The 27,109-nt window shown below is 41.8% G+C and overlaps 1 protein-coding gene across 1 annotated transcript; it reads right to left on the minus strand.

Moving 5' to 3' along the window:
* Positions 1–281: 281 nt before the first annotated feature.
* xrn1 (5'-3' exoribonuclease 1) lies at positions 282–26,742 on the minus strand. The gene is made up of 43 exons (XM_030774489.1): positions 26,562–26,742; positions 25,007–25,239; positions 24,536–24,633; positions 23,946–24,055; positions 23,625–23,735; positions 23,423–23,508; positions 22,843–22,930; positions 22,297–22,465; positions 21,628–21,695; positions 20,873–21,007; positions 19,933–19,990; positions 19,439–19,535; positions 19,090–19,179; positions 18,627–18,783; positions 18,032–18,151; positions 16,994–17,163; positions 16,014–16,131; positions 15,715–15,810; positions 15,486–15,589; positions 15,044–15,175; positions 14,554–14,716; positions 14,130–14,243; positions 13,604–13,702; positions 13,147–13,262; positions 12,772–12,918; positions 12,599–12,688; positions 12,275–12,410; positions 11,971–12,027; positions 11,613–11,745; positions 11,064–11,133; positions 10,542–10,743; positions 10,173–10,262; positions 9,975–10,064; positions 9,515–9,610; positions 6,871–6,942; positions 6,530–6,661; positions 5,407–5,466; positions 5,315–5,366; positions 5,009–5,160; positions 4,700–4,813; positions 2,835–2,934; positions 2,391–2,548; positions 282–2,127 (listed from the first exon to the last, which is right to left on the minus strand). The coding sequence occupies exons 1-43, from the start codon at positions 26,634–26,636 to the stop codon at positions 1,813–1,815; spliced, it is 5,073 nt and encodes a 1,690-aa protein (XP_030630349.1). The 5' UTR covers positions 26,637–26,742; the 3' UTR covers positions 282–1,812.
* Positions 26,743–27,109: the final 367 nt, after the last annotated feature.

Raw genomic sequence — 27,109 nt, forward strand, 5'->3', positions numbered from 1 at the left:
TTAACGCACATCTAATCAGTTACGATATGTTAGAAAACAAACGGGGTTAATTCAGTACAATAGTACAAATGCAGACGTCACATATCAGTCGATAAGTGGGAGTGGATGGTTCTTAAAGGGGCAGTGTATATGTTTGGATCACACTTTTTATTATAATTTATTATTTACTATTTATACTGTAACTCAAGCTGGGGGCGGCTGAAGCCATTTGCCTCTCAAATCTCTTGAATGTGAGGAAATTCTTTCCGTACAAGAAAAAAAACACCGCAAAATAATCAAGAGGCATAATGATAACAAAAGGTTTATTTAAGGTCTATTTACAGCTCCCTCCAAACAAGGGAGGGCAGTCTGTGTTTTATTTTGCTTTTGGTGTTTATCAAATAAACCACCAAATTAATTTACAAAATAAAATTCTGTGTACAGTTGTACTTCAACATCTCAAAACCCAGACTCTGGAGATACGGTAAGGTACAGTTATGCAGAGAGAGAGAGAGAGAGAAAAAAAAATTGCATAACAAGAAATATACTTTTACATATCTGTAAACTCATTAGGTACTGCCCAATTAGTAAGAAAACAGAGAGAGAGATCATAAATTTAATATTTATATGAAGAGGTTCTTTCATCAAAACTGTTTTTCCATAAAGCAAGTTTTAAGACAGTGTACCTAAAATGACTGGAATTAAATATGCAAACTTCATTTTAAAAACTGGGAATAGAAATCTTCCACTGCAGAAACCAAACTCAAAAAAAAAAAGAAAAAAGGGGGGGGACCACAGAAAAAAACCCCACACTGTAATGGCTTGACATCAAACCACATTATCAGGTCTATTAAAAAAAAGGGGCTTGACAACAGCCAGTGTGAACACTCATTCTCCAAGAATTTATGTAGACCAACCAAGTCATAACCCTAGAAGAACATGGTTCTACCTCCAGATTCTGACTCAAGTAAAAGACATAAGGTTCCATTTTTCAGAGAGCACAACTGCACTGTAAGAAGCATCAAACACTTCCCAATACAACAGAAACACACTTAATCCCGCGACCATACATTGACAGCTGCAGAGTATTCCAAACTGGTTTGGGATTATTCACATTCCTGTTGATTCAAACTGAATTATGTTTGCTCATTGCTAACAAGGTTATTCCTCAGTCAAAAGGAGCTGCCAGTGTGAGATGGACCAGAGTGGCGGTGCTGTGACCAAACAAATCTTACTTTGTGATTTGTGCAGTATTATTTATGTGTATCATAATTAACGGGTATATATGCAAGGTCTTGCGGTGCTGTGTTGACTTTTAATAAAATAGCAAATAAAATGAATAACGCAGTCTCAGTTGTTATGTTAGTTGTCAAAAAACATACTTTTTTTTTTTGGTTCAATGCATTGTACAAAAGTATAATAATTACCTTTCAAAGTTTAAAACTCATCACTGAAAAATATCCACTAAAAGACTAAGAATTTGGCAGTGGACAAAGTAAAGAGACAGGGGGCAATGATGAAACATCTCTAATGATCTCGTCAGTCCAAAAGGGGATAAAAAAAAGATTGTGTTGGTGCAAAAAAGTAGTAAAGAGGAAAAAAGTTAAAAGAAGCTTACCATCACCAAAGATTCCAGTTAAACATACAATTCAATACAAAATGGCTTTGGGTGTGTTTGAGAACCAAGATTCATCTTACAAATATTACAGAAACCCCCTTCAAAAAAAATACTTGCTATTCGGTCCATAATTGTGACTTCTTTTGTTTTCATACATTTTAGAATGATAATACTTTCTTAAAAAAGGTTTTACGTGGTAGCATTGTATAGAGTATTTAGTCCGCCACTTTGGCAGCCTCAAAATTCACCGCCAGTTTTCTGTGTTTCCTCTTGGAAGCAGAGCCTGGTGTGTGAGGGTTGGGGTTTTGCTTGGGTGTTTTAGGTGTACAGGGCCCAGGCTTTTCGGCTGGATCTTGGATGCTGGCTGGGGGTGTCTTTGCGGCTTGCGGCAGGGCTGTTGCCGACTGGGCTGGTAGGGTCTGTGACGTTTCACTGATCTGATTCTGGTACTGGTTCTGGTTGGCTAGACTGGAGTTGGTAAACTCCCTTGTCTCCTGGTTCTTCCGACCCGAAACCCGTTTCTTAGTCACCTGAAAATGAGACATTCGTGAAATCAGAACTACACCGATCCCTTTTCTTATGGGGGAAAAAAAATGCTAACCTAAAGAACATTGTGCAAGATACTGAAAAAAACTGTAAGGTACAGCACAGCTGACTCACAGCGACTCAGATCTGAAAAGTCAAGCGTAAATGTTGGAGGGGGGGAGGACAGTGGTTCTGACTAGCGTCAAGGGTATTGAAGCCTGACTGAGCTGACAGTCTTTGAAACATCCAGAGAACATCCCAGTCTTACCTGGAGAGGGACAAACTGGTTGTGAGAGCCAATGGGGGCTGATGGTGGGGGGGCCCGTGCGCCTGGGAAGGTCCCCGTGTAAAATGGCTGGCCCTGGTGAGGGAGCTGAACACCCCAATGAAGAGGTCCATAGCCTTGTGGGGGCATCAAAAGACCTCCTACAAAAAGCGTGAAACCAAGAACGTGAGCCAGAAAGTTTGGAAACAGGAAGGACGTTAGGGAAACCAGAAAACATGAGTGACAGAATACCTCAATCTCTCTAATGAGCTAGGCAGCAATGGCTGTGGTTCATTCCAAAGACAGCGCAGCAAATTTAACATAGAAATGTAATTTCCAATCTCCAATTTCCAATGTCCAATCTAGCTACTAATCTAGGCAGGGAGTTATGCCCATTCGCGGTGTGGTTAAGATGACCTTTGATGGTTACTGAGAAAGAGCACTCACCAGCAGGCTGGCCAAACATGGAGGGATGGGGTCCCAGTGGTCTCATTGGCTGAACACCAGAGAACAAGGCAGGAGCCAGGGGGAAAGAGCCAACTGAATTCTGTAAGGGACAAGAGCAAGGTCACACTCCCTGATCACACTCACAGATAAAAGCATAAAACATACAACAGATTTGAGCACACTAACACTTACTGATCATAGTAAATGGCTCAGAACAACTGTAAACACTTGCAGGTCCCCCACTGTTATCAGTATAATGTTACACCACACTGACACTGACACATAAAGACAAACCAGGCCCAGCTATTCCACATAACTCTACAATGTACCAAGAAATTAAAATGATAAATCATGAAAAATGTGAGATAACTTTTACTGGTAACAAAACAATAGTTTTATTGATATAGCATTTAAGTAAGCGGGTACTGAATGACATACAAACTCAATGTGGAATGTAATGAGATAAGGCATTCAGAAATATACTGTACAAATGCACTTAACACCTAAGGGACTGCTAGGGAACTTTAAAATCATGAAAAGAATTTCTGAATGAAATAGGGAACCAGTGTAATACAGAAGGAATGACTATCATATCCTCTTTCTTCTGGGCTCTTGCCAGAATTAAAATAAACCTTAAAAACCTGACAGTCTGTTAATTATCTTCTTAGGCAACCCAGTAAAAAAGAAGAACCAACTAAAAACAAAACCACAGTTAAGAGTTAACCCAGTGCAAAGTTCCCTAGGGGAAAAGGTCGATCTTTGTCACATTACTGATACAAGACTTCAGAACCCAATTCATGGCCGGAAAACAAGTCCTGGGTTCCCCTTATTTAAGGCTTTGCCTATAGGACCAGGTGATAACAAGTGTTTTTACTCCTTATGCTTATGTTTATCGGTAAATGTATACTGCCTATGTTTATCTCCATAAAACTGTGTAGTCAGCTGAGAAGCAAATATAGACCACTGGCATCTGAAACAACACAAATACATATGTGAACTGTGGTACCCGACAACATGTTCAAAGACATTCTTAACTAAAAAGAAGCATTTACTGAGAGAACAAAAGTGGTCCAAAAATAGATCCTTGAGAAACTCCTCAAGGAATATCATACAGTCATCTACACCCAGTTAACATTAGTGAACTGTCATCCAGGTGAACAGACATGAAGCCAGAGAGACCAGTTTATTTTGCGGTATGGTATCACGTACAGCTCTCAGAGCAGTGCTCACATGTAACCATCATTACTCCTGCACTGAAGAGATCTCAGCAGTATGAAGCAATTTAAAGCCTGGTGCTTCTCTGAAATACCAACTTAATTTAAGAAATGCCTCTGAAGTTAATTGCTACTTTCCCTACAATGTCACCTAAAATTTATTTTTGACATACTTTCACTACTGGGGATTAACACAGCCCAATTCATCTGTTTACTGAAGGAATATGGCTGCATTTTTAAAATATTCTCTGAATTTTTGACCTTGGCATCTCTATTTATTTCTAATGTGACTAGTCTGGGAGCTTAAGAAGCTTTGGGGAACAGTGCAATCAAAATACTATAAAGACATAGCAACTAGGAACAGGAAGTGTGTAGTTTCAAAAGAGTAAACAAATTTAACTGTTTTAATAAGTGTTAATTATTGGAAACGTTCAATAAAATTATGGGAAATACTCCACTTCAAAACTGTCTGGGCTAATTTCACAACAGTGCCCAAACTCTTTCAAAAAGTTCATATCATCTGACATTAATTGTAGATAGAATCAGCTGACCCTGCCATTGTGGTGTGATGATGACGAAGCAGTGTATACGGCTGACAGTCAGCTGTTTCCCACTGTCTTGCGTACAAACATAGTGAAAATGGAAACATACCAGTCTTTGCAGAGCAAAGAGTGCGGCTTTCTCTTTGGCCTCATTTTCTGACTGACACTGGGGCCCGTGAACCAGGAGACCATTGGACAACTTCACCTGACACACTGTTAGCCCCTGGAGATAGACCAAAAGAGAAAGAGGGGTCAGAACAGAACGTGTTAAAGACAGAACAAAAGCTAGAAATAGCAAAATAAAAATGTTGCATTGCATTATTGCATTATAAAAACACTAGCTGATATGGTTATGTTAGAGCTGGAATTGTTCTAAAACCAACATAGGCAGTAGAGGAAAACCAGACAGCGTACTGACCTGTCTGCTTCGCAGGAAAGCAAACTCTGGCGGGCTCATTCCCAGGCCCATACAGATCCGGCCCAACTCAGATGCCACACCTGGTATTATGGGAGCCTGGGCAGCTAAAGGAGGACCAGGAGCTTCTCCTTGGGATGTGTTTATCCTTGCAGCTGAGAGAGAGAGAGAGAGAGAGAGAGAGAGAGGGAGGAAGATGGAATGGCTGTTTATTTAATACATTTTCAGGAGTAAACCAAAATAGTAATTCAATAAAAAGCCTGTGTAGTAAGTAACAATGTGGTTCTGAAACATCTGATATTTGCATACCCAGTTTCTTGGTGGCCCGTTTCCTGTTCTGCTGTGAAAGCGTTGGCGTTGGCTGTATTAGCGACATCAGTCTGGGGAGTGGGGTCAGACACAGAGCTACTCGTACCTGAGCTGTCAATCTTCAACATCTCCTTCAGCATCAGAGTCCCCTTCTGTACATAGGACAGTGTAACATCACACCATTTCAAACACAATCTTGAACACAGGAAATTCTACAGTACTTAAGAACAGACACCAAATACACAGTGCACCATGACACTAGGTCAACTATGTCATCAGAGTAAATTAATTCACTAAAAATTTCCGTTATTGTGTTATTACAAGATTACTAGTTTTGTACGCCTGTAAGATAAAGTATGGCGGGAAAAACTGTTTTCCTGTCTCTGCACACGGCTACATAAACACATGACTGTCAGTGAGTGAACATGTAAGGGATAATGTACGGCGAGCTGATCATTACAGCGAAATTAACCCCGAGGGGGTGGTGCAGGACCTCGATGCGAAGTGATTTAAAAATGATTTTATTGCTTCTACTAAAAAAATTGTTCCATAGTAACGACCTGTTACTCACAGCAGCGGTCTGCTATTCAGAAATAACAGACCATAGAATGCCCTAATTGACCAATCAGAATCGAGTATTCAACATAGCCGCATAATAAAGAGTAATAACGAAAGAATAAAGTAATAAAAACTAAAGTAATAAAAGTAATAAAAACTAAAACAATTCCAATAAGAAAACAATACGACCTTTCTGTAAACATTTTCTTACATTGAAATAGGTAGGTCATTCACTTATGGCTCAGACGCAGCATCTAAATATTGAGGTGCTGCTTTTCTTCCGAACTAAATTGTCCAGTGTTGCTTCTGGGTCAGCAGAGGTAACGCTTTCCTAAGGTTTCACGTGTTTGTTGGTGGGTGTGTACGAAGTCGCCTTGGGTCACCTCTGATTAGTGAGCATGATTGGTACACGAGGAGCACGGCACTTCTGATTGGCGAGCATGACTGTCACAAAAGGCGGACGGCATGAATTTGTAAAACCACTGACACGACAGTTTAAACCCTTGGTCAGTTGTGCTGCATGACCTATGCTAAATCGCAGCCTTTGCAATTTGCTAATCGCATTGTTTCAAATCACGATTTCGATTTGAAACCGATTAATCGTTCAGCCCTAGTGAGCATTGAGGGGAAGAGAGAGCAGAGTGAGAGAGTGTATACCATGGCAAAAGACTGAGGAGAGAGAGGTTCTCCTGACTGGTCCTGTGGCTCTTTTGGAGGAAGTGGCATGGCAGGCTCATTGCCCTTAGAGATCTTCAGATTGGCAATTAACTCTTCAAACTCTGAGGAGACCTGGAAATAAATAAGATAATGGAAGGGGTGAGGAAGTCAATCCTTTTTAAAAGATAAGTTTAGTCGAGATGATGATTTTGTGGAGTTGCTTTTGCAGACGCAGCAAATTTTTGGTCTGTGTATCACACAGTGTATGAGTGTATGTGTGTGTGTGTGTGTGTGTGTGTATGTGTGTATGAGTGTGTGTTTTAGCGTGGGCAATACATTACCTTGCCACCTTGAGGGAAAGCACCACTCAAGTCTTCATTCCTCTTCAGCAGTCTTATATTGCCTGAAGGACCCTACAAAACCAAGAAGGACGTCAGTCAACTATGTAACAGGAGAAGACGCTTCCATTTAAAAAAAAAAAAAAGCAATACACACTGATACATACACACACACAAATACACATACAAACAAAATGATGATAAAGATCTTCAGGTTAAAGGCTGTTATGAGCCAGGAATCTCTACGGCGAAAAAGGCTGATCACAATATTGTTAAATGAACACATTTCTATGAGGACTTTTCATTTGTAGGTGGCCGATGTCTTTTCTCAAAGTAACTTTACAGCCTGAGTAAGTGCTAATCCTCATTTTCAGAGTGCTCAGTATCCCACAACACTCGTACACATTAGTTAGGCCAGCGTGATCTGTTTGGCGCAACTCAAATGGTTCTATCTGCCGCGTTCATTCTGTTGACTTAAAATGAGAACAGCAGTTATTCAGACAGACTCTATATGATTTGTATCACTGATTCTAGCAGTGATAAAGATCACACTCCTAACAGAACAGAATAACAGCTTAACTGACATGGACCGTTTCCTCCATAAACACTCCAGATCTGAGATAAATATGCTTTAAATATAGTAAGAATGATTCTACTGACTATAGAGAGAAGTATCCTCACACAGCACAGTCCGGAGCACCAGTCTGTGGCATGCCATGCTTCTATTCTCTCTGCTTTCACGCTATTTTTGTTTTCCTTTTTCTTCTCTGGTTTACCTCCCAGTTTATGCCTGGAATTACCACAGACTACTGCCAAGACTGATCAGATGTTTGACTCAGAAACATAAGCATTTCTCACAAGGACAATATGTTGCATGTCAGAATTATGAGATAAACCCTGGGTCCACTGACTATGCTGACACCTAGACTTCTAGAAGAGATCAAATTCAGTGTTCTTTTTGTTCCACACAAGATCAAAATAAATAAACTGTTATCAGATTTACCAAACATCTGTTTTAGATGACCTTCAACCTACAAAAAGCAGAGTAAGAATAGGCAACATTAAGCACTAAGCTGTCGTGATATGAAATTACAAACATATTAACCTCTCTGTTCCTGCAACTTACTAATGAAATAATTAGAAAAAACTATACCTACAGAAAATCTCTTTCCAGTTGAATCTCGCATTAAAAAGACATTATAGAGTGATTCACACTTGTGTAACCCAGTGGCACCTCCTAAGTTAGACCTGCTCAAAACATCATATAATCTACTAACACAGCTCTGATTGCGTCAATGCTTTTTTTAATTATGCTTTGTTAATGCGTCCTGAGCGTAGACACAGTGCTGAAGAATATGTGCAGCAGTGCCTGATGGGATTTGTAGGATTTGTAAGGTCATTGCGGTTATCGGTCATCTACTGAAGTGGTTGATTGGAGTATTGGGAGATAAACTCAGTGCAGTTTCTTGCTGTCTGACCTGCGTAACCCTCATTAACTGCATCTTTCTAAAAATACAAACAAACAAACAAAAACACTTTAAAGGCATGGGTTCATCTGGAGACCACTGCAATGAGTGAAGAAATCATCTGAACGAAACCCTGGAGCAAATGATATTTTTGGATAGGAAATTAAGCCTGCTTTCACACTTGGCCCGTTTTGCTGGTCCGTACCCGAGTGCGATTATCCCCCCCCCCCCGGTCTCCTTTCACATCACATTTTTTGGTTGCAATTCCCGGTCCGTTTACATCATCAATACATAAGGAACATGCAGCTTTTATTCACCAATGTTGCTAAGCAACGACACTAAAAGGGGGGCAAAATGGAAAGCCACAGTATGTTTGCCTTCTTATTCTTTTTCTTTTGTTAATATCAGCACACAAAAATAACTGAGTTCGGCATTTTCACTAAGTCATCAATGCGTCTCGCTGTCAGCGAGCTGCTCGGATAAGGAGGTTTTGGCGGAGACAGGCGGCAATGCAAAATGAATTCTTCAGTTTTGCTTGCAGAGCATACACGCATACCCTCAAGGTGAGCGAACAGTGTGGCTACCTGCAATCATTTCCCAAATAGTTTTTAGATGCAACAAGCGTGAATTGCCATTCAGCTGTCCCCTAGTCTATTTTTAAGGTTGTTAGCGTTTTTTGAAAATTGCATGTTAATTAATAAAACAAATTACACGTCATCAATAGCATTTGGATCATTATTGGTTTTGGATCGGACAGCTTTCACACCAATGCGAGCCGCACTAGAGTTCAAGTGAACCGTACCCCAGAACCCCGTTTTCTGGAGGACTTGGATACGGTCCCTTGGCGCGTACCCAAGTTCGGAAATCAGCAATGACATCAACAAAATGAACCGTACCAGCAGCTCAAGCTGACTTGGGTCCGCACCAAAAGCTCTAGTGTCAAAGCACCCTAAAATACATTGGGGTATCAGATGTTGTGCAGTGTGAAATTAATCAGTTACGAAAAGAATTCCGTGCTTTAATCCATTCTGGAGTAAAAATGGTGATGGTAATTGGTAGCTGATGGAGGTTTTGAGAGATTAGATCTGCAGGAGTGATCTGTATTGTTTGTAGATGCCAGAGGAGGTTGTTAACGCTGAGGTGTAGTAAATGAAGAGCAGAGTAGCGCGGTGATAACGTACTGTTTTGCCAGAGGAGTCGTTGCTCTGGCTCTGCTGGTGCAGGCCTTCCCGCTGTTTCTGCTGGCTGACCAAAGGGCCACTCTTCCCAGCCTGAGCCTGGCAACAACACATACGAGTCATGGTAGTGCTCTCACACACACACACACACACACACACACACACACGCACACGCACACGCACACGCACGCACGCACATATATATACACACAAACTCTCATGCGCGCGCGCGCCCACACACACACACACACACACACACACACACACACACACACACAGAGACATGCATCCTTACAAAATATTACATGGTCAAAAACACGCATATCATATCCATGTCACAACATATTAGGACTTGCATACAAATGTAAGACAGACAGACAAACACACACACACACAAACCCTTACAAAGACAAATATTTCCATGTTGCTTAAAGCTCAAGTGTAACTCGGTATGGGGACTTACGTTGTGCCAGTGAGCTGGTGGTTTCTGTGGCATTCCAGAATTCTGTAGAGACTGCCAAACATTACTGAATTCCTCTTGCTTCCCAGAGCCCTAGACACACACACACACACACACACACACACGGCGGTTACCCTCTATCGCTCTCTTGTATGTGTTAACATTAACACACATGCAGACCAAACACACACAGTAATTTACCTTGTGCTGGTTTTTCTGGTTAAGAGCTTTGTGGGGAGACTGTCTGTTACCCTGAGTATCAGCCCTGAGATTGAGTCTGCCGTTCTGCTGCTGGCAAAATAAATTGATTGGTTGATTGATTGATTGATTGACTGACTGACTGACTGACTGACTGACTGATTGATTGATTGATTTCTAAGTGCCTTTAATGGCAGCAAATCCTCTGGCTATTACAGTGTAGTTACCATGTCATGGACTTTAAATTATGTCAGAACTTTCAATGGACTGTAAATATGAGGTAGCAGCTTGAAAAGCTTTCATAATCTTATATATGTGTTTGTGCGTGTATGTGTGTGTGTGTGTGTGTGTGTGTGTCTGTGCGCACGTTACCTGTGTGGGTATAAATGGAGACCGTGGGGAGTGATTGAGAGCACCCAGTTGACTCTTGTTCTGTGCATGGTGTGAAGAGGATGATGAAGGCTGAGGTTTGACGATGGCCGTGAGCTTGTGGGAGCCCTGCTCCAGACGGCTGCCATGGCTCAAGTTAATTAAGGCACACGGGGGCAGCCGGTAGCCCCGCCCTGGAGAGCACCTACAATATAAAACAACCAATCAGAGTTCCAGTCAGCCTGTCAGTCAAATAGCCAACCACAGAATGTTTACATTTAAATATAAATTTAAAATATAAAATTACATACAAAGTAAACATTTTTTTCTTAGACAATTCATTTTTTTAAAAATTTGACCCATTCGGTTTGTTGTTAATTGTGAACTATAAAAAAAAATCATTGTTATTATATAACACGTTGATTTGAATAAGTAGTGGTCTGCTTTCACACAACATTGAGGTAATTTACACGGTTTCAAATGCACATTCATACATTAATTCTTAACAGGAGAGCAGAAAAGTACCTGAGAGTGAGACCTCCAGCAAACTCCTCATCAAATACCACTTCATACAGGACCTCAGCTTCTCGATCCGCTGAAAGAGAGACAGGGAGTGACAGGAGCAGGGGAAAGGGAGGATCAGTTGTGGAAGACAGAAGACAGGGCAGTCAATAATCTATCCACTGACAACTTGGTGATGGGCTGGGTAGGGTTGCAGACTACCATATATCCCCTAAAATATGCATGGAGTCACCAACTACTCCTTTTCACTAAATGGTGGAGGGTTTCCTGCAGTACCACGTGCAGCCGTTCATGCTATGCTCCCTATACTGTCCACCACTAATCAAGCGCCCCAGACAGTACTAATGGGCTAGCGTCTTTTCCGCTGCACCATCCAAGCAAAGCACACATACTGTTTTTTCATTTATGTCATCACCTGTAACAACGTCGAGGTAAATTTTGATCAGGCCATTTATTATGTCGTGATTCACTTAGATCTTTAAAGACTTTGGATCATTTGAGGTTTCTCCGCACAGCAGATGAGAATAAAAGCAATCAAATGCATGTTTGTACCTCCTTTGATTCCAATGATGGTTCCCCTAAGACCAAGTGGGACAGAGAAACCTTCTCTGACATTGACCACACGATCAAACAGGTTATACACAGCATCTGGGTCAGGAACCACACCCTGCTGCTGCTCCAGAGGCTAAACACACGCATGTGCAAAAACACACATCACAGAGAGTTCATTCTTCTACGCACATAAGAACAGAATTGTAAATGACACAATGCATTTGCCTAATTCTCAACTCATTCACAGTCTTATGATGTGGTCTCATTTCTTTCCATCTATTATTCTGTAATTGTAGTTTGACAGGACTTCAAGGAGACATTTACAGTTCTGGAGCTAGACATAAACACTGACACTTACCCTGAAGAGCAGATGTGGCTTCACAGTGACCCGCACTTTCTTACTGCTTTTCTTCGCCTGTGAAACAGAGGACAGAGTTGAAAGAGAAGTACCTGTTTGCTAAAATGCATCATACTTTGCAATGCTCAGTTATTCTGTATGCCTGTCACTCTGAGTCCCTTGGAAAAGTCCACAAAGAATTACGAGAGGCTGTCGAGGAAAGGGCCAAGTAAAGTGATTAACATTATTCATTATTTACTAACGGTATTAACTACTCAAGGCCGCCCTCAAGGTGTTCTGATTGGCTGCTGAGTGTGTCATTCACCTTAGTTTTCTCTAATTCCTCTTCTATCTTCTCCACGATGCCTGCATCCAGGATCTGCAGATCACATGAAGCTCTGGACGACGAGCTTACGGGATGAGTCTTCAGCCAGGAGACAATCTCCTGAACCTTCTCTGCCCTGGAACAGACCATTATCTCCTTCATCACCACAAACATCATCATCATCATCATGGCCATCATCACACCCATTAATATGATCATTATTGCCTCTGTCATTATAAAGGCCATCCATTTTGTAATCAACATCACAGTAGTGTTACAGTGAATTTGGAATTGGTATAATGAAGAGAAAAAGTTTGGCTGTACCCGTTCTCATCTTCTCCAGGCCAGATATCATCTTCATAGAAGATATCATCATGACTGTTCCTGGACACTGCATCAAACACCTCGGAAAATCTGGAGCGCAGATTACAAATCAAGACATCTCAAATACACACAAATACCGCAAAGACATACTATCTTTTCATAAACTCATTTACCGTTCTAAGTACTCGGCCAGTAATTCCTCTACGGCTGCTGAGTACAGCCACTCTTTCTCTGTTCTCTTGGTGTAGCCAGGGACCTCTTCATTCTTCTTATTAAATTTGAGATTCAGACCAACATTGGTCCTCTGCTCTCCGTGAGGACTAAAGAGGGATTAAGGGGAGGGAGGGAGAACAAGAAAGAGTTTCAATTGTCAAAACCAGGAAGATAAAAAGCTTGAGGCCTGAAATCTAACATTAAAGTTTTCAATATAAAGGATACTAATCTTAGTGACAATCTGATTTTGACTGTAAATGTAAGGTTAAATGAAAATCTGGATTTGGATTTTCAGAGTGAATCTGGATCAGATTCTGAATCCAAATACCACTGACTTTTTCTTGGATCCTCTCCCAATGAAGATGCTCCCGGAGAACCTGGAGACGAGGTAGCTGGTGATGCCAAGGCGAGAGGCCAGGACGTAGCCTGGACTATACTTCACAGAGTATTTCTGTAGGGCAGATGGAGGAGAGGATGAAGTGAGAAAACCCTTAAGATACTGAAGAGTACAATGGAAAGGTAAAATACCAAAGAGAATGGAATGCTAAGAACAGATGTGGAGCATATGAAGCTGTATGACATCTGCAGATAGGCGTGTCGGTTATGTGGGACAATGTGTGACTCACAACCCTGTTTTGGGTTTTGGCTGTTTGAGGGATTTAGTCTGTTGACAGCTGTCTAACTGGTGGGGTGAGTGTAATACTCCAGGGTTATGTTCTGACAGGGGCACAGTGAGAGTAATGGGGCATCCAGTTGAACTGAAGAGCTTTGGATCTGGGCTTCAGGACTTACATGCTGGTTCTGAATTAAGGCATCAAGCTGAGGCTCACAGGGCACAGTGAAGACCACACGCACCCGTCCCTCACTGATGACATCACTGGAATCTTGCACCTACAGCATCAAACCAAAGTTTGACTCTTTAAATACTCTGCACTAAACAGTCCTCAGTTCATTAATGTGCATTATTCAGTTCACTGCATGATGACATGGACTTTGTGGTCTTTGCAATTACTGTAAATACGAGACCTCATACGAATGACACACGGACAAGCTTTGTTTTATTTCTCTACACGTATCAAACATATCTTGCATTTTTTGTCACAATCACTTCTCTCTGCAGTACTGTGCATCCACAAAACTGAACTTAGAGTATTTTACTAATACACTGTACATATGAAAATCACTGGGTAAGAGCATCTGCCAAATGACAATGTAAATGTAGCTGTAATTGTACATTTAGATGGCTACTGAAATAAATACTTTGGTGAACTGAGGACCTCCTTAGGATGAAGCCCAGTGTAACGATAGTGTTACTCACATCTCCCATGGCACCATAGTATGGGTTCCCCACCATAAAAACGGTGGTTCCTGGGGGAAACAGTTCATCCAAGGTCTTAAAACGTGACAACGAGGAGTCAAAGGACTTGATGTCCTGGAGAAGTAAGAAAAAAAAAAAAAGAGAGAGAGAAAGAAAACATGAGAATAATAGAGAGCATATGTGCAGAACACAATAAAGTAAGAAGGAGAGAAATACAAAGAGGAGAGAACTACAAAATGAAGAACTGACATGACTAATGTTCTCTATTATAATTCTCATAACAATTATCGCCTGCATATCTGACATTTACTGATGGCTTTGCCCACTGGGTGTCTATTAGGAGTACGGCAATGAAAGCATGAAAATTTTATGAGTGAATATCCGGCCTCGGTCTCACACAGGGCTGCTCGTAGAGACGTCTTACCTTGACCACCGTCTGGTAGGCGAAGGGCAGGATCTGTTTGGCCCACTGTTTCTCCAGATGAACTCGACCGTTAGAACCGGGCACATATTTTCTCCCTGTCAGCAGCTGCCCATACAATACGACCTCTGTCTCATTAATGGTAATGCCCTTCCGTTTGCTGAAACTGAGCACAGAGAAGGGCGATATGTATCAGCTCCTCCATCTCACACACAGTGAAAAATTAAGCTTTGTCCAAACTGCCCTCGTGTGTCCCCCAGGCCTATGACTCATAACTAACTGGATACGGCACAGAGAATACTAAATGATGGATGGTGTTGGAAGACTGGCTGAAGTAGACTGCAAGTGAATAGAAAACTCTGGTAAATGACTACTGAAGTGCTCCATTAACAAATCACGCAAAGAGACAGATGAATCGAGATTTGTTGATAGACTGTGGGATCTCATTAAAAAAGGTAATATGCAGATATAGGCCATAAGAGAGGTTTCTTACTGCTCTGTCAGGCCCTGGACCTCTTTCACCCACTCCTTTTGTTCTTTATCACTCAAATAGGCCACATCAGTTGGAGGAGGAGTAGTTCCCAAGTACAACTTCTGAACCCCTGGAGGCTCCTCTAAGAAAAATCTGCACAGAGAGAGAGAGAGAGAGAGAGAGAGAGAGAGAGAGAGTGTGTGTGTGTGTGAGAGAGAGAGAGAGAGAGAGAGAGAGAGAGAGAGAGAGAACTATGAAGCAAAAGAAAACTTTTATTTCGACCTTCTCCGGATTTATGAATGCTTTAGGTTAAAATATCTATCTATGAGAAGTTCTTACTGAGTAAGGCATAAATACACGCAAAATAAAATGATGCCTGTGGCTCCTTTTCATTAATTTTGCCTATGGTTGCAGAGGCTGGCCCCTATTATTGTAAGTGTGCCTTTTTCCATTCACAGCTTACTTGGTCTCTCCGTCAGATACCGCCACTATTCGAGCCTCCTCTAAATGAGGCCAGTTGACAAACACAGACTTCCCAAGAACCTGGGCTGCCACACTCTCAGCTTCCTGCACAGGGCACAAACACTGACATTACACACAGTACACACATGCGTGCATGCACACACACACGCACACAAATAATATATGGATGGTAGACATTTTTTGGAAAAATGTACTATAAGTAAGCTCACCGGCTCCCCCTCCTGGTTTGCTAAAATTTCCAAAATCATGTTCTCCCCACGACTGCTTTGCTGGAACACCAGTACACCACTCTTCTTCTTATAGAACTGAGAGAGATATGGAGGAGAAGAGAGGGAGAGAGAAGTTGCCCTGTGGTTACTGACTGATCAGAGGACTACTGACTGAAACAAAGCGCTGAGATATTTCACATCCTCCTGCACAGTAACACAAAATGACAATATCTCATTATTTAGCAAAAGCTGTTTTTCTCTGAGAGGCACTGTGACGCAGTATACAGTGTGTGGCTCACTTTGTGGCGGATATGCTGTAAGGTAGGGAAACCGCAGAAGTAAAGTGAACCTCTCTCTACCCTACGCTGGACATGATCCAAAGGCACACGCCAAGAGTCCATGGCGATGGGAGTCGACCTGCACAGAACAGCAACATACAACACAGAATTAAGCACACAGTTACTGCAGCTAATCATCAGGAGAGTTCTGGATGGAAGAACTGGCTCCAAGCTTTATATGTATTCACTTAAGTCTTTACAGATATGTGTAAAATTCATGAGATATTTTGAGCAAACTCAAGCCTCACGTTTATTAAATATGGCTACACAAGCTGACAGCTGAGGAATATACGCATGTATTTGAATGTAATGATTGCGTATGTATGTGTGCGAAAGAAAGAAAGCAGAGAATACATTTTATGTGTATGTCTGTGTGTGTGTGTGTGTATTTGTGAATAAGACAGGTCTCCTCTGTCTGTGGTCCTTCTCAAGATTTCTTCCATTTTTTTCGCTGTTACGTCAGGGTTTTTAGGGAGTTTTTTCTTGCCAGTTATGAGGATTAAGTCAGGGGGTGCCATCTTGTTTTGTTTGTTGTGGGCATGTAAAGCCCTTTGAGAGTTTAAACAGTGATACTGGGCTCTAAATAAACTTTAATTTTGAACTTTGTATGTGTTTCTTCATGTGCATGTGTGTGTGTGTGTGTGTGTGTGTATGAATAACAGAGAACAGAGGATGTATCTGAATACTTGTTTAGGTGTGTATGTGAGTGTGTGACTGTGTGTGTGTGTGTGTGTGTGAGAATGACAGAAAACAGAGGATGTATGTGAATACTTGTTTAGGGGTGTGTGTATGTAAGTGTGTGTGTGTGTGTGTGTGTGTGTGTGTCTGTGAATACCAGAGAGCATTACAGAGAGTGAGTGTGTGTGAATTACAGAGGATGTATGTGAATACTTGCTTAGGTGTGTAGGTGTATGTAAGTGCGCGCGTGTGTGTGTGTGTACCGGACGCGGCAGTGGACGATATTGGGGAAGATCTGTGCCAGGGGCGAGTCATAAGGATAGTCTAGCTCTTTATCATAGCTGTAGAGGGCACACTCTGTGTGTCTGTTCCTGGCCTTCTCGGATGGACTCAGCAGATCATTGTAAGGTCCCATCGCTGCCAGCAAACGTTTCTGAAACACACAACAGACACACACAAACACATACACACCAATACAATAAAACCTCTGCAGAACAGATCTGTGAGAAAATTCACTGAATATTTTTGACAATTACAGTCCACAACACATCCAATTTCACAGTAAGCAGCTGTCTGATGTAGCAAAAACAACAGGCACCTGTTGTGCTATCCACTAAGCAGTATGTTTGTACTCTACTGAGTGTGTGGGGTGAATAGTGCTGTTTTACTCTACTGAGTGTGTGGGGTGAATAGTGCTGTTTTACTCTACTGAGTGTGTGGGTGAATAGTGTTGTTTTACTCTACTGAGTGTGTGGGGTGAACAGTGCTGTTTTACTCTACTGAGTGTGTGGGGTGAACAGTGCTGTTTTACTCTACTGAGTGTGTGGGGTGAATAGTGTTGTTTTACTCTACTGAGTGTGTGGGGTGAACAGTGCTGTATTACTCTACTGAGTGTGTGGGTTGAATAGTGCTGTTTTACTCTACTGAGTGTGTGGGTGAATAGTGTTGTTTTACTCTACTGAGTGTGTGGGGTGAATAGTGCTGTTTTACTCTACTGAGTGTGTGGGGTGAATAGTGCTGTTTTACTCTACTGAGTGTGTGGGGTGAATAGTGTTGTTTTACTCTACTGAGTGTGTGGGGTGAACAGTGTTGTTTTACCCTACTGAGTGTGTGGGGTGAACAGTGCTGTATTACTCTACTGAGTGTGTGGGGTGAATAGTGTTGTTTTACCCTACTGAGTGTGTGGGGTGAACAGTGCTGTATTACTCTACTGAGTGTGTGGGTGAATAGTGTTGTTTCACTCTAATGAGTGTGTGGGGTGAACAGTGTTGTTTTAGCACTAGAAAGCGCTGTGATCGTACCTCGTCGATGAAAGGGATGAGCACTACAGCCTCCCACTCCTGTTGCTTGCCGTTCAGGTCGGTTTTAAAGTCCTGGGGGTAGTACTCTATGATAGGAGAGCTCTCTGATGTCATAAGATGCTGTGAATCAGGCAAAACAGACAAGACTGTGTAAGAGTGGAGGGAGAAGAGGGGTAGAGACAGGTAGAGGATATAAGGGAGAGAGAGAATTGTGAATGTGTGTCTGTAGGAATCAGTAGTTGAGGGCCAGTTTCCTACTGTTGTGCTATAGGACGGTTATTAAATAACTTATTTGAGGACAGAGTGGCAACTAACATTGAGTGCGTATTTATTATTCCAGCTTTGAAGAGACTTATTTGATTTGTGTTACATTTTAAAACCAAAGAATCTTGCCTGGTGGGAGAGAAGCTGAAAGTGTGTATGTGTGTGTGGGTCAGAGAGAGAGTGAAAGAAAGAGGATGTGTGTATATGTGCGTGTGAGAGAGAGGGAAAGTGACAGAGAGCAAGAGAACCAGAGATGTGTGTACGTAAGTGTGTGTGTGTATGTGTGCGTATATCAGAGCACAAAACCAGAGAGATGTTGTGTGCGTCTTACCTGGTAACACTTGGGGAGCAGATCTTTGCTGGCTGCAGGCAGAACACCCAAAAGCTGCTCAAATGGCATGAAGGGTTTGCCCATATCAAAGGTCAACTTAAGTTCTGCAATGTTGCGCACATCAGAGAGGAAGGGGGCATAGTGGAAAGGGTAATACCTAACACAGGAACAAGGAGATTAGAAGTCATTAAACACACACACACATACACATATACCCACACACATGGTGTAGAATTCATATACACCAGAAGAGGCCAGTTAAGGAAATGCTTAACACAAGAAGCGAGAAAGCCGATTAATACAATTCCCCTGATCTTAAACACAAGCGCCTTAATCTATGCACATGTTCAAACCACTAAAACCTTTTTCCACAGTGTCACATGACAGCAGTACACCTAACTCATACACACCAGTTCTTTCTAACACACACACACACACACACACACACACAGAGTAAACTCACCAACTCCAGGACTGAACTCCATGGTAGTAGTAATGCAGGATCCACTGAATACCCTCCACATAGCACAGGGCCTGATTAGCCAAAAACTCACTGTCGCAGAGATAAACACAGCGTGTTATAAAAAGAGCAAATACACATAACCCCCCCCCCCCCCCCAACTCAAGCAAAAAAACCCCACCTTAAATAAACTTAAAACAAAAAAAAAAAACCAGACTGCTCTGGAGAGTCAGACTTTCGTCAGTCTGTTTGAGAATTACTAATGGTTGAGATTTACACAACATCAGTTCCAGAAAGTTCTCGCCGTAGACGCTCCCTTATTGTGACCCAGGACAAATGGCTGATTACTCACTCTGAGACCACCTCCACACCCATCTTGGTCATGTAGTACGTGCGCTTGTACTGACGAAACTCAGCCTCAAACATGTCTTCATCTTCCCCATCTTCCTCTGATGCATGATGGGAAACAGGAGGTGTCAATACCAGCACATGCTTCATTTGCTAATTTCATTATCATCAGAACTACAGTTCTAACATACTCCAACTACAAATGTTTATTAAAATCTACTAAAAGTCATGGCTTTCAGCAAGCAGGCAGAAGGCATTGTTAGATTTGTAACTTTCACACGATCGCCAATGATAATCAAATAAGTGTTTTGTTTTGTTTTTTACTTAAAACAACTTGGGATTGCTGAGCTGTATTATTAATTGAATAATGACAGCAATGATAAAATAAATAAACTGCACAGAAAAAAGTTACTCAAGTATCTGCATGGATCAGTAATGGGCTAGAACAGTTCAGAGGCTGTTCTGCTAGAGGTCACTGTAGCAGTGATCAGTCTGTACCTCTGCATGGAGCCTTCTCTCCATCAAGTGCTGCCAGACATAAAGAGTCTTCCTGAGACTAGAGAGAGAGACAGACAGACAGACAGAAAGAGAGAGAGAGAGACAGAGAGAGAGAGAAAGTGAGTGAGTCAAAAGCAACACACACACACACACACAGGACATGCCAACATGCCTCAGGAGACCATTTAACAAACCACATTACAAAGACACAAAAGGGAATAGCAGTCAAACACATGGATACATTCAGTTAACCACAAAAAGAAACCAAAAGAACTCAAAGAGCAACCCTACTCATCCAATAACAGAATAACAGCACAGCAGTCAAAGAAAAACCAACAAAACAACAACAGAAACAAAAACAGAGTCCGAGAGCACAGGGGGAAGAGGACTGCTGGCCAAACGCAGCCAAAGCACAGTGTACAATTACCAGCCTCATGGGAGGCAGCACAACTCTTAGCACAAAACAAATACAAAACCAAGTCTCCTTGGACACAGTTTTGCAGTTAGCTAGATGACTTGAGCCAAAGAACAAACTTAGTCTAAGTCTAGTCAGAATGTTCTGTAGCTGCTCTCCTACTGTATAGTTTTGACTTTTGAGCTACATGTAGTTTTACCTGTTTTGCCTTTAATACATTAGGCCAATATTACCAATATTACCCAAGTTTATGGCTCATGACTGTTGGGGAGTGTCTGTGTGTGTGTGTGTGTGTGTGTGTCTGTGTGTGTGTGTGTGTGTGTGTGTCTCTGTGTGTGTGTGTGTGTGCGTGTGTGTGTGTCTCTGTGTGTGTGTGTGTATTATATGTGTGTGTGTGCGTGTGTTATGTGTGTCTCTGTGTGTGTGTGTCTGTGTGTGTGTGTGTCTCTGTGTGTGTGTGTCTCTGTGTGTGTGTGTGTGTTTTGAGAGGAAACGGATAGATCTTTTAGTGGATCTTATGCTTACCTTATTCTTCTTCCTGTCCGTGTGCCCGGCCTCCTCTGCAGCCAGTCCAGCGGCTTCATTCACATACTTATTACCAACTTTACTCTCAAACCACTTCAGATCCACAAACACCTCAGAGAAGTGCTCCCGGTCAAACTGAGGAGAGAGGGAGAAAGACCACCTTAAACCAGCTCTGAGCAATCTGTTACACACACACACACACACACACACACAACGACCACCTTAAACCAGGTCTGAACGAACTGTCTCTCTCTCTCTCTCTCACACACACACACACACACACACACACATACTCACACACAAGGACCACCTTAAACCAGGTCTGAACAACCTGCCACATACACATACACACACACAAACACACACACAAAAGGAGCACCTAAAACCAGCTCTGAATGATCTGCTACACACACACACGCACACACACACTCAAACACACACATACAAAACCTGGACAGCCCACCACACACACATACTACCTGGACAACCTGCCACACTCACATACAACCTGGACAACCTGCTACACACACACACACATACGCACACACACACATACAGACCACTTTAAACCAGCTCTGAACAACCTGTCTCACACACACACACACTAAAAGAGCACCTTAAACCAGCTATGAATGATCTGCCTCCCCCCGCCCCATCATCAACACAGACACACACCACCTTTAACCAGCTCTGAACGACGACCTGACACACACACACACACACATACACACACAGACAAAGAAAATCACACTTACATCTGACAGTTTCTCCAGGTACTTCTCAAAGTTGGCGAGGTTGAGGCGTCCATTCTCATTGAGGTAGCCTGAAGAGAGTCAAACAGAAAGAGTTAGAGAACAAACTATAACAAACACACACATGAACCCTGCATGGGTGTTTACAAAAGCACAAATAAAACACAAAACACTCCTGGGTCAATTTCAGCTTGCAGTGTAACAGAAACAAACACTTGGATGGTCCATGTTGCAGTCCATGTTGAGTACCTCTGTCAAATGTGAATACGCGCTTCTACAGACTGCTAAATGTTGATCCGGCCTGCGGGTGTGCTAAAGATAACATGGGCGGGGTCCCTCTGGCCTTTTAACAAAACACTCTCCCACAGTGTCGACTCAAGAGTAAGACCCCACCCTTGCACCTGTTCAAAATGTTCTACACAGAATCCATAACTAGCGACTGACAATTAAATCGATCAAATAATGTTTGAAAACTTAATAGTCTTCACTATGCTGAAGAGTGCTGGTTCATCAGAGCTCCATTTGTAGATAAGTAAAGAAAGAGATATCCTTTGAGGAAGATGCAGAATTCAAACATGGGCAGCAGCAATAAGGTACAGCCAAGACCACTCTGTGATTGGTTGATCAGGTCAGGATGTATGTGATTGGCCAGTAAGCATGCCAGTTACTCACCGTCCAGAGTGGGCAGTACACTGATGTAGGTACGGTAGAGCAGTGGTAAAGCATCGTGGTTGATGTGCAGATGAGGAAGATGAGGGATGAAGTCATTCCCAACCAGAAAGCCCATTAGGATCCAGTCATCTATGATACGCTCCAGATCATACTCAAAGGAGATCTTATTCTAAGAGTCAAAGAGACACACACACACACACACACACACACACACACACACAGAGACAAACAAGACTTTACTCTCACAACTAGGCTGACATACAAAAAAGATTTCATTGTCAACAGCCAAAAAACAATACATTTCATTACAATGGAAGCATACAGTGAGATTTTAATATGAGAGCTGGAGAGATGCACATGATGCTCTGTCCAGAGTGTTGTCTCTCTTAGGAAATGACATTCTATGACTTGACTATGACAGCCTTTGTCCCCTGCTCTGCTTTAAGAATGAGATAAAAAGTCTGTAAGTGTGTTTGTTAGCAAGTTTCCCTGTAATGAGTGTGTAATGTGTGTGTGGTATGTGTGTGTGGTGTGTGTTTCACTCACCCTCAGTTCAGAAAACTCATAGTCTATGTATTCCCTCATAAGAGAGAGGTGAAGCAGGTGAAAGGTGGTCTCCTCTGGAGCCGTTATTCTGGAAGTAAAAAAAAGAGAGACATACTGTGAGTTCAGTTTATTTTGCATCAAAATAATTTCCTTCAACTTCAGTTGTCACATTTGAATATTTGAATTGCACTCCAAACAAAACGCCAATTTATACTTATATAAGCATGCCCCCACCCCATCATCAGAGAAAACGTATTAATAGGGGTGTAGCGATTCACCGATACGATCAGCAATTCAGTGATTCGATTTGGTGCACAGTTCTTAACATTTGCTTAATGAAGACATTACTTTTTCTTCCTTCTTATAAACTCCAAATGTCTCCCAAACTTAAGACTTTAGATTTGTACTGTAAACCATGTTGGTGTTGTCGGTCAAACGATTCCTAACTTAAGAATTGGGCAATCGACCGGTTCATGGTACATTTCAATCCAGGGGCCCGCGTATCGATGCAGTCACCGGTTTCCGATTCGTATCAGTGAATCGTTACACCCCAATGTATTCATCTACCACAAACACAAACCTCTTCTGTGTCTTTTTACCCCCGAAGCGCACCTCCTCTCTGAGGAGAGAGAAGTGAGGCTCATGACTGGTCAGGCCAAGCATAATCTAGATTGAACAGAAACAGAAGAGAGAAACAGAGCTCAGAATAGAATTTAAGAATTTAACCTGACACAGTCTGAGAGCACGCATACACATACATACACACAGACAAGGTCACCCACCAGGTCAGCGTCCAGGCCATAGAGGCAGTGACGTGTGTTGGGGTCGTGACCTGGTTTAGCGATCTCCGAGCGTATAAACTCCATGATCTTGTGCTCTCCTTCTCCAGGCGTCTATCAGGAAAAACAGATCTTGTGAGGTTGCGAAGTCTCTCTCTTGTGGATATACACATACATACACCCCAAACCCAAAATAATCCCTGCAAATCAGCGTTTCCACTCCCCACAGACAAAACACTGTACAGTCCACTACAGCAGGCTGTACCTCCACTCACACACACACACACACACACACACACACACACACATTACTTGGTCCCTCACCTCATGTCCAGACAGGTACACATTCACTCCCTGCCACAATTTGTCTGTAGACAGTTTGCTGTGAACAAAATACTTCAGCTGCTCTTGTAACCTGGCCATGAAGTCTGTTCCTATAAAGGAGCAGAAAAAAAAAAACTTTCAAAGTTCTTAACATTACTTTACTAGTTTACCTAAGAGGTCATCATCACTATATGTGGTCATTACACAATGTGTGCGATGCAAAACATAAGCTGGTCTGGGAACTGCAAGTCACTTGTGTTTTGACAATGTGATCACTATTGTATCATTTATACTTCAACTGATTATGCCACAGGAAAAGAGAAACAAGAGGTGTAGATATACTACTTGTCTGAAAGTTCTCTGACCCACTAAATCTTCTTTTAGATGTTGTGTGTTGCATCTGCTGCGTGTTTATTCTACATATATGACAATGTTATTAGCCGAAACCCCTAGAGTTGAGAGTTTGGTAGCCCTTACTAAAACAACTAGGTTAATTATAAAACCTCCAACCTGTCTAACCTCTATGGGACAGAATTCTCTTTTAAAAAAATGCTTAATCTGAAGACTGATGAACTGTAAGGTGCACAAACCTGGGGTGATGCAATTTGAGTCAAATCTGGCCTCTGTTGGTAATACTTCACCCTTTTCCAAAGCTTTCTTTATCTTGTCCTCTGCCTCTTTAGCGGACCTTCACAAAAGAATCAATACATTTTATTATTCTGAAACAACACAGTAACAAAGGCTATAGTGACACCAACTGAAAAGTGGAGTGAGATTGTGTAACATGAGTAAAATGCCATGCGCTCATAGTTACATCACCGTAAAATGCCATTAAATGTCATGACGCATGACAGTTAAAAGCTAAATGTGTTTTAAACTGAAATGTACCACGTCTTTGTTTATTTAACAAAAACACTTGTAATAAACATTTGTGAAGTATTTCAAATTTTTGAATCAGTATTTTGATCATTTTAACTACATCTCTCAACTATTCAACTCAAATCCAGGCTCGCATCCAGCACTCTGAAGTTTGTGATATGAAGTGGCCTTTTCATCCTTACCGGAATCTTCTCCCACGTTGCTGGTTCATTTTTGCCCGTGGAGCAACGCCATCTACGGCCATAAAGAAAACTTTCCTAGGCTTAATGATACGAAAGAGCACCTCCAGGTAGTGGAAGATGTCGGCAAAGATCTTCTCTTCAGAGATGCGGAAGTGCACATCCTCATCATTAGGGTGGGAGCATTGGTGGATAATGCCATTCATGTCAAGGTAGAGGTTGTCAAACTCTGGGATCTGATGGACAAAAAGTACATGTTTGACATGGACCAACATGAAAATGTCAGAGTCTGCTGTTGTGATGACACTTTTAGCACATAAGACAAAGTAACAGTACCATGTTTCTCAATTTGGCACAACACTTCTCTGAATCATGACTGTAACAAGCTCTGTAGTTGTGCGATTTTGTGAGATTTGGATTTTTAGAAACATAATTACAGTGAGCCCTATTTCAGGCAGGCCTACGCAAATGCCTTAAGACAATATCACAGCCAGTAACAATCCTTCTATTAAGACCGCAACTATACTCTTTCTAAAGGCACACTGTCACATTACCTACGTTACTCATCAGATTACATTTATTTAATGAAACCACATGACTACTTACTGATATTTAATTATAAAAGTGAGTTTTCTCAAAACAGGAAAAGAACTTTGGGTTGGACAGTTATTCATTTATGGACATCTGAGAGATCAGGAAAGGTTACTGTGATTGACCGCATTTATTTTTTGTCAGCTGTAGCTATCTGAAAGAAGTACACACAGCGCAAAGAGCCTATACGCTTGACTTTTCTGGTGTGATGCAAATTACGTGAATAAACAACTGAGTTTGCCTTTTGAACTGTGTCAATGTAAGATCAGGTTATGAAATAGGTTATCGAATCGATAACACAGCCTCTTCCGTTGTAACCTGATACCATCCTCCCGAATCAGAGGTCGTCATGCAGTGCCCTACTGTCTATCTAAAGCTCACGGACAATACCAACATAAGGTTAATTTATCACACAATCGAGTTGTTATAGTCTGCAAGGAACAATCGTTATTAGCTAAATGCATTAGCTAATCTACGTAAAAGCCACGTAAACCACGCTTAATGTAGTCAACTACAACTATTAGGGGCCACAATGTAGAACTGGCAGGATATCAAATTTACGCTAGTTTTTTCCCCCTGAAATTATATTACTCACGAAAACAAAACAAATTATGTTTATCAGAGGCACATATATACCCTGTTCAATTACACAGTGGACTTAGATTCACGTTACCTTAACTTCTACCTGTGATATATCAGTGCAGCTGACAAATAACTTTAGCTTAAACATTTAAATAAAAATCATCATCAAAAGCTTTATTGGATTATGTCCACTGGTTGGAAATTGTAGCACTATATACAACGGACCAGACAAGCCGGTATCTGTTGTGAAAGCAAAGATACGTGGAGGTGAAACTGTTGGAGGCCCGCTATATTTAGCTATAGCAACCTAGCAATTTTCCGCAAACCTAAGTAGGTTAGTTGGCGTCAGCTATCAAGCTAGCGCAACAGCTAGCTTGTCACATACCTGGTGTTCCTTGACAACTTCACTCAGACAAGGATATCGTTCTGAAATCCATCGATAAAACTTTGGTACCCCCATCTTCACAACAATGTCTTAACCGATGACTAATTTTTATAAAATCTAAAGTCTATAGACAAGGGGAGATGTGCAAAGTTTCATAAGTTGGTATTGCTACGACGGCCAAGCTATGTCGGTTTTGTTTCGGTGAAGGTACGTGCAGTAAAGATGTCCGGGCGAAATCGGTGACGTAACAACGAGTGCTGTAACACCGACATGTTGCCTGGCTAGAACTCAAGGATGACATAAAGCAAAATGGAAGAGCCTACTTGCAGGTAAAAATATGCATTGCATGAAGTAATTATTTAAACTGGATTATTATTGTTTTTCAATAACTGCTCCTCTGTGCAACCAGTAATCCATTCCGGGCGACAACGCAATAGCTACATTAAGACCGAGGTAAAGTTCTGCTTATAGAGTACACTCTGACATCCATAAAAATCCATAAAATATCAAAACTCCGAAGCCGAACTCAGGGCTGTTACATAGGTCCA

Source organism: Chanos chanos, chromosome 5 (assembly GCF_902362185.1).
Source record: "Chanos chanos chromosome 5, fChaCha1.1, whole genome shotgun sequence".
In the NCBI taxonomy this organism is placed as follows: Eukaryota; Metazoa; Chordata; class Actinopteri; order Gonorynchiformes; family Chanidae; genus Chanos; species Chanos chanos.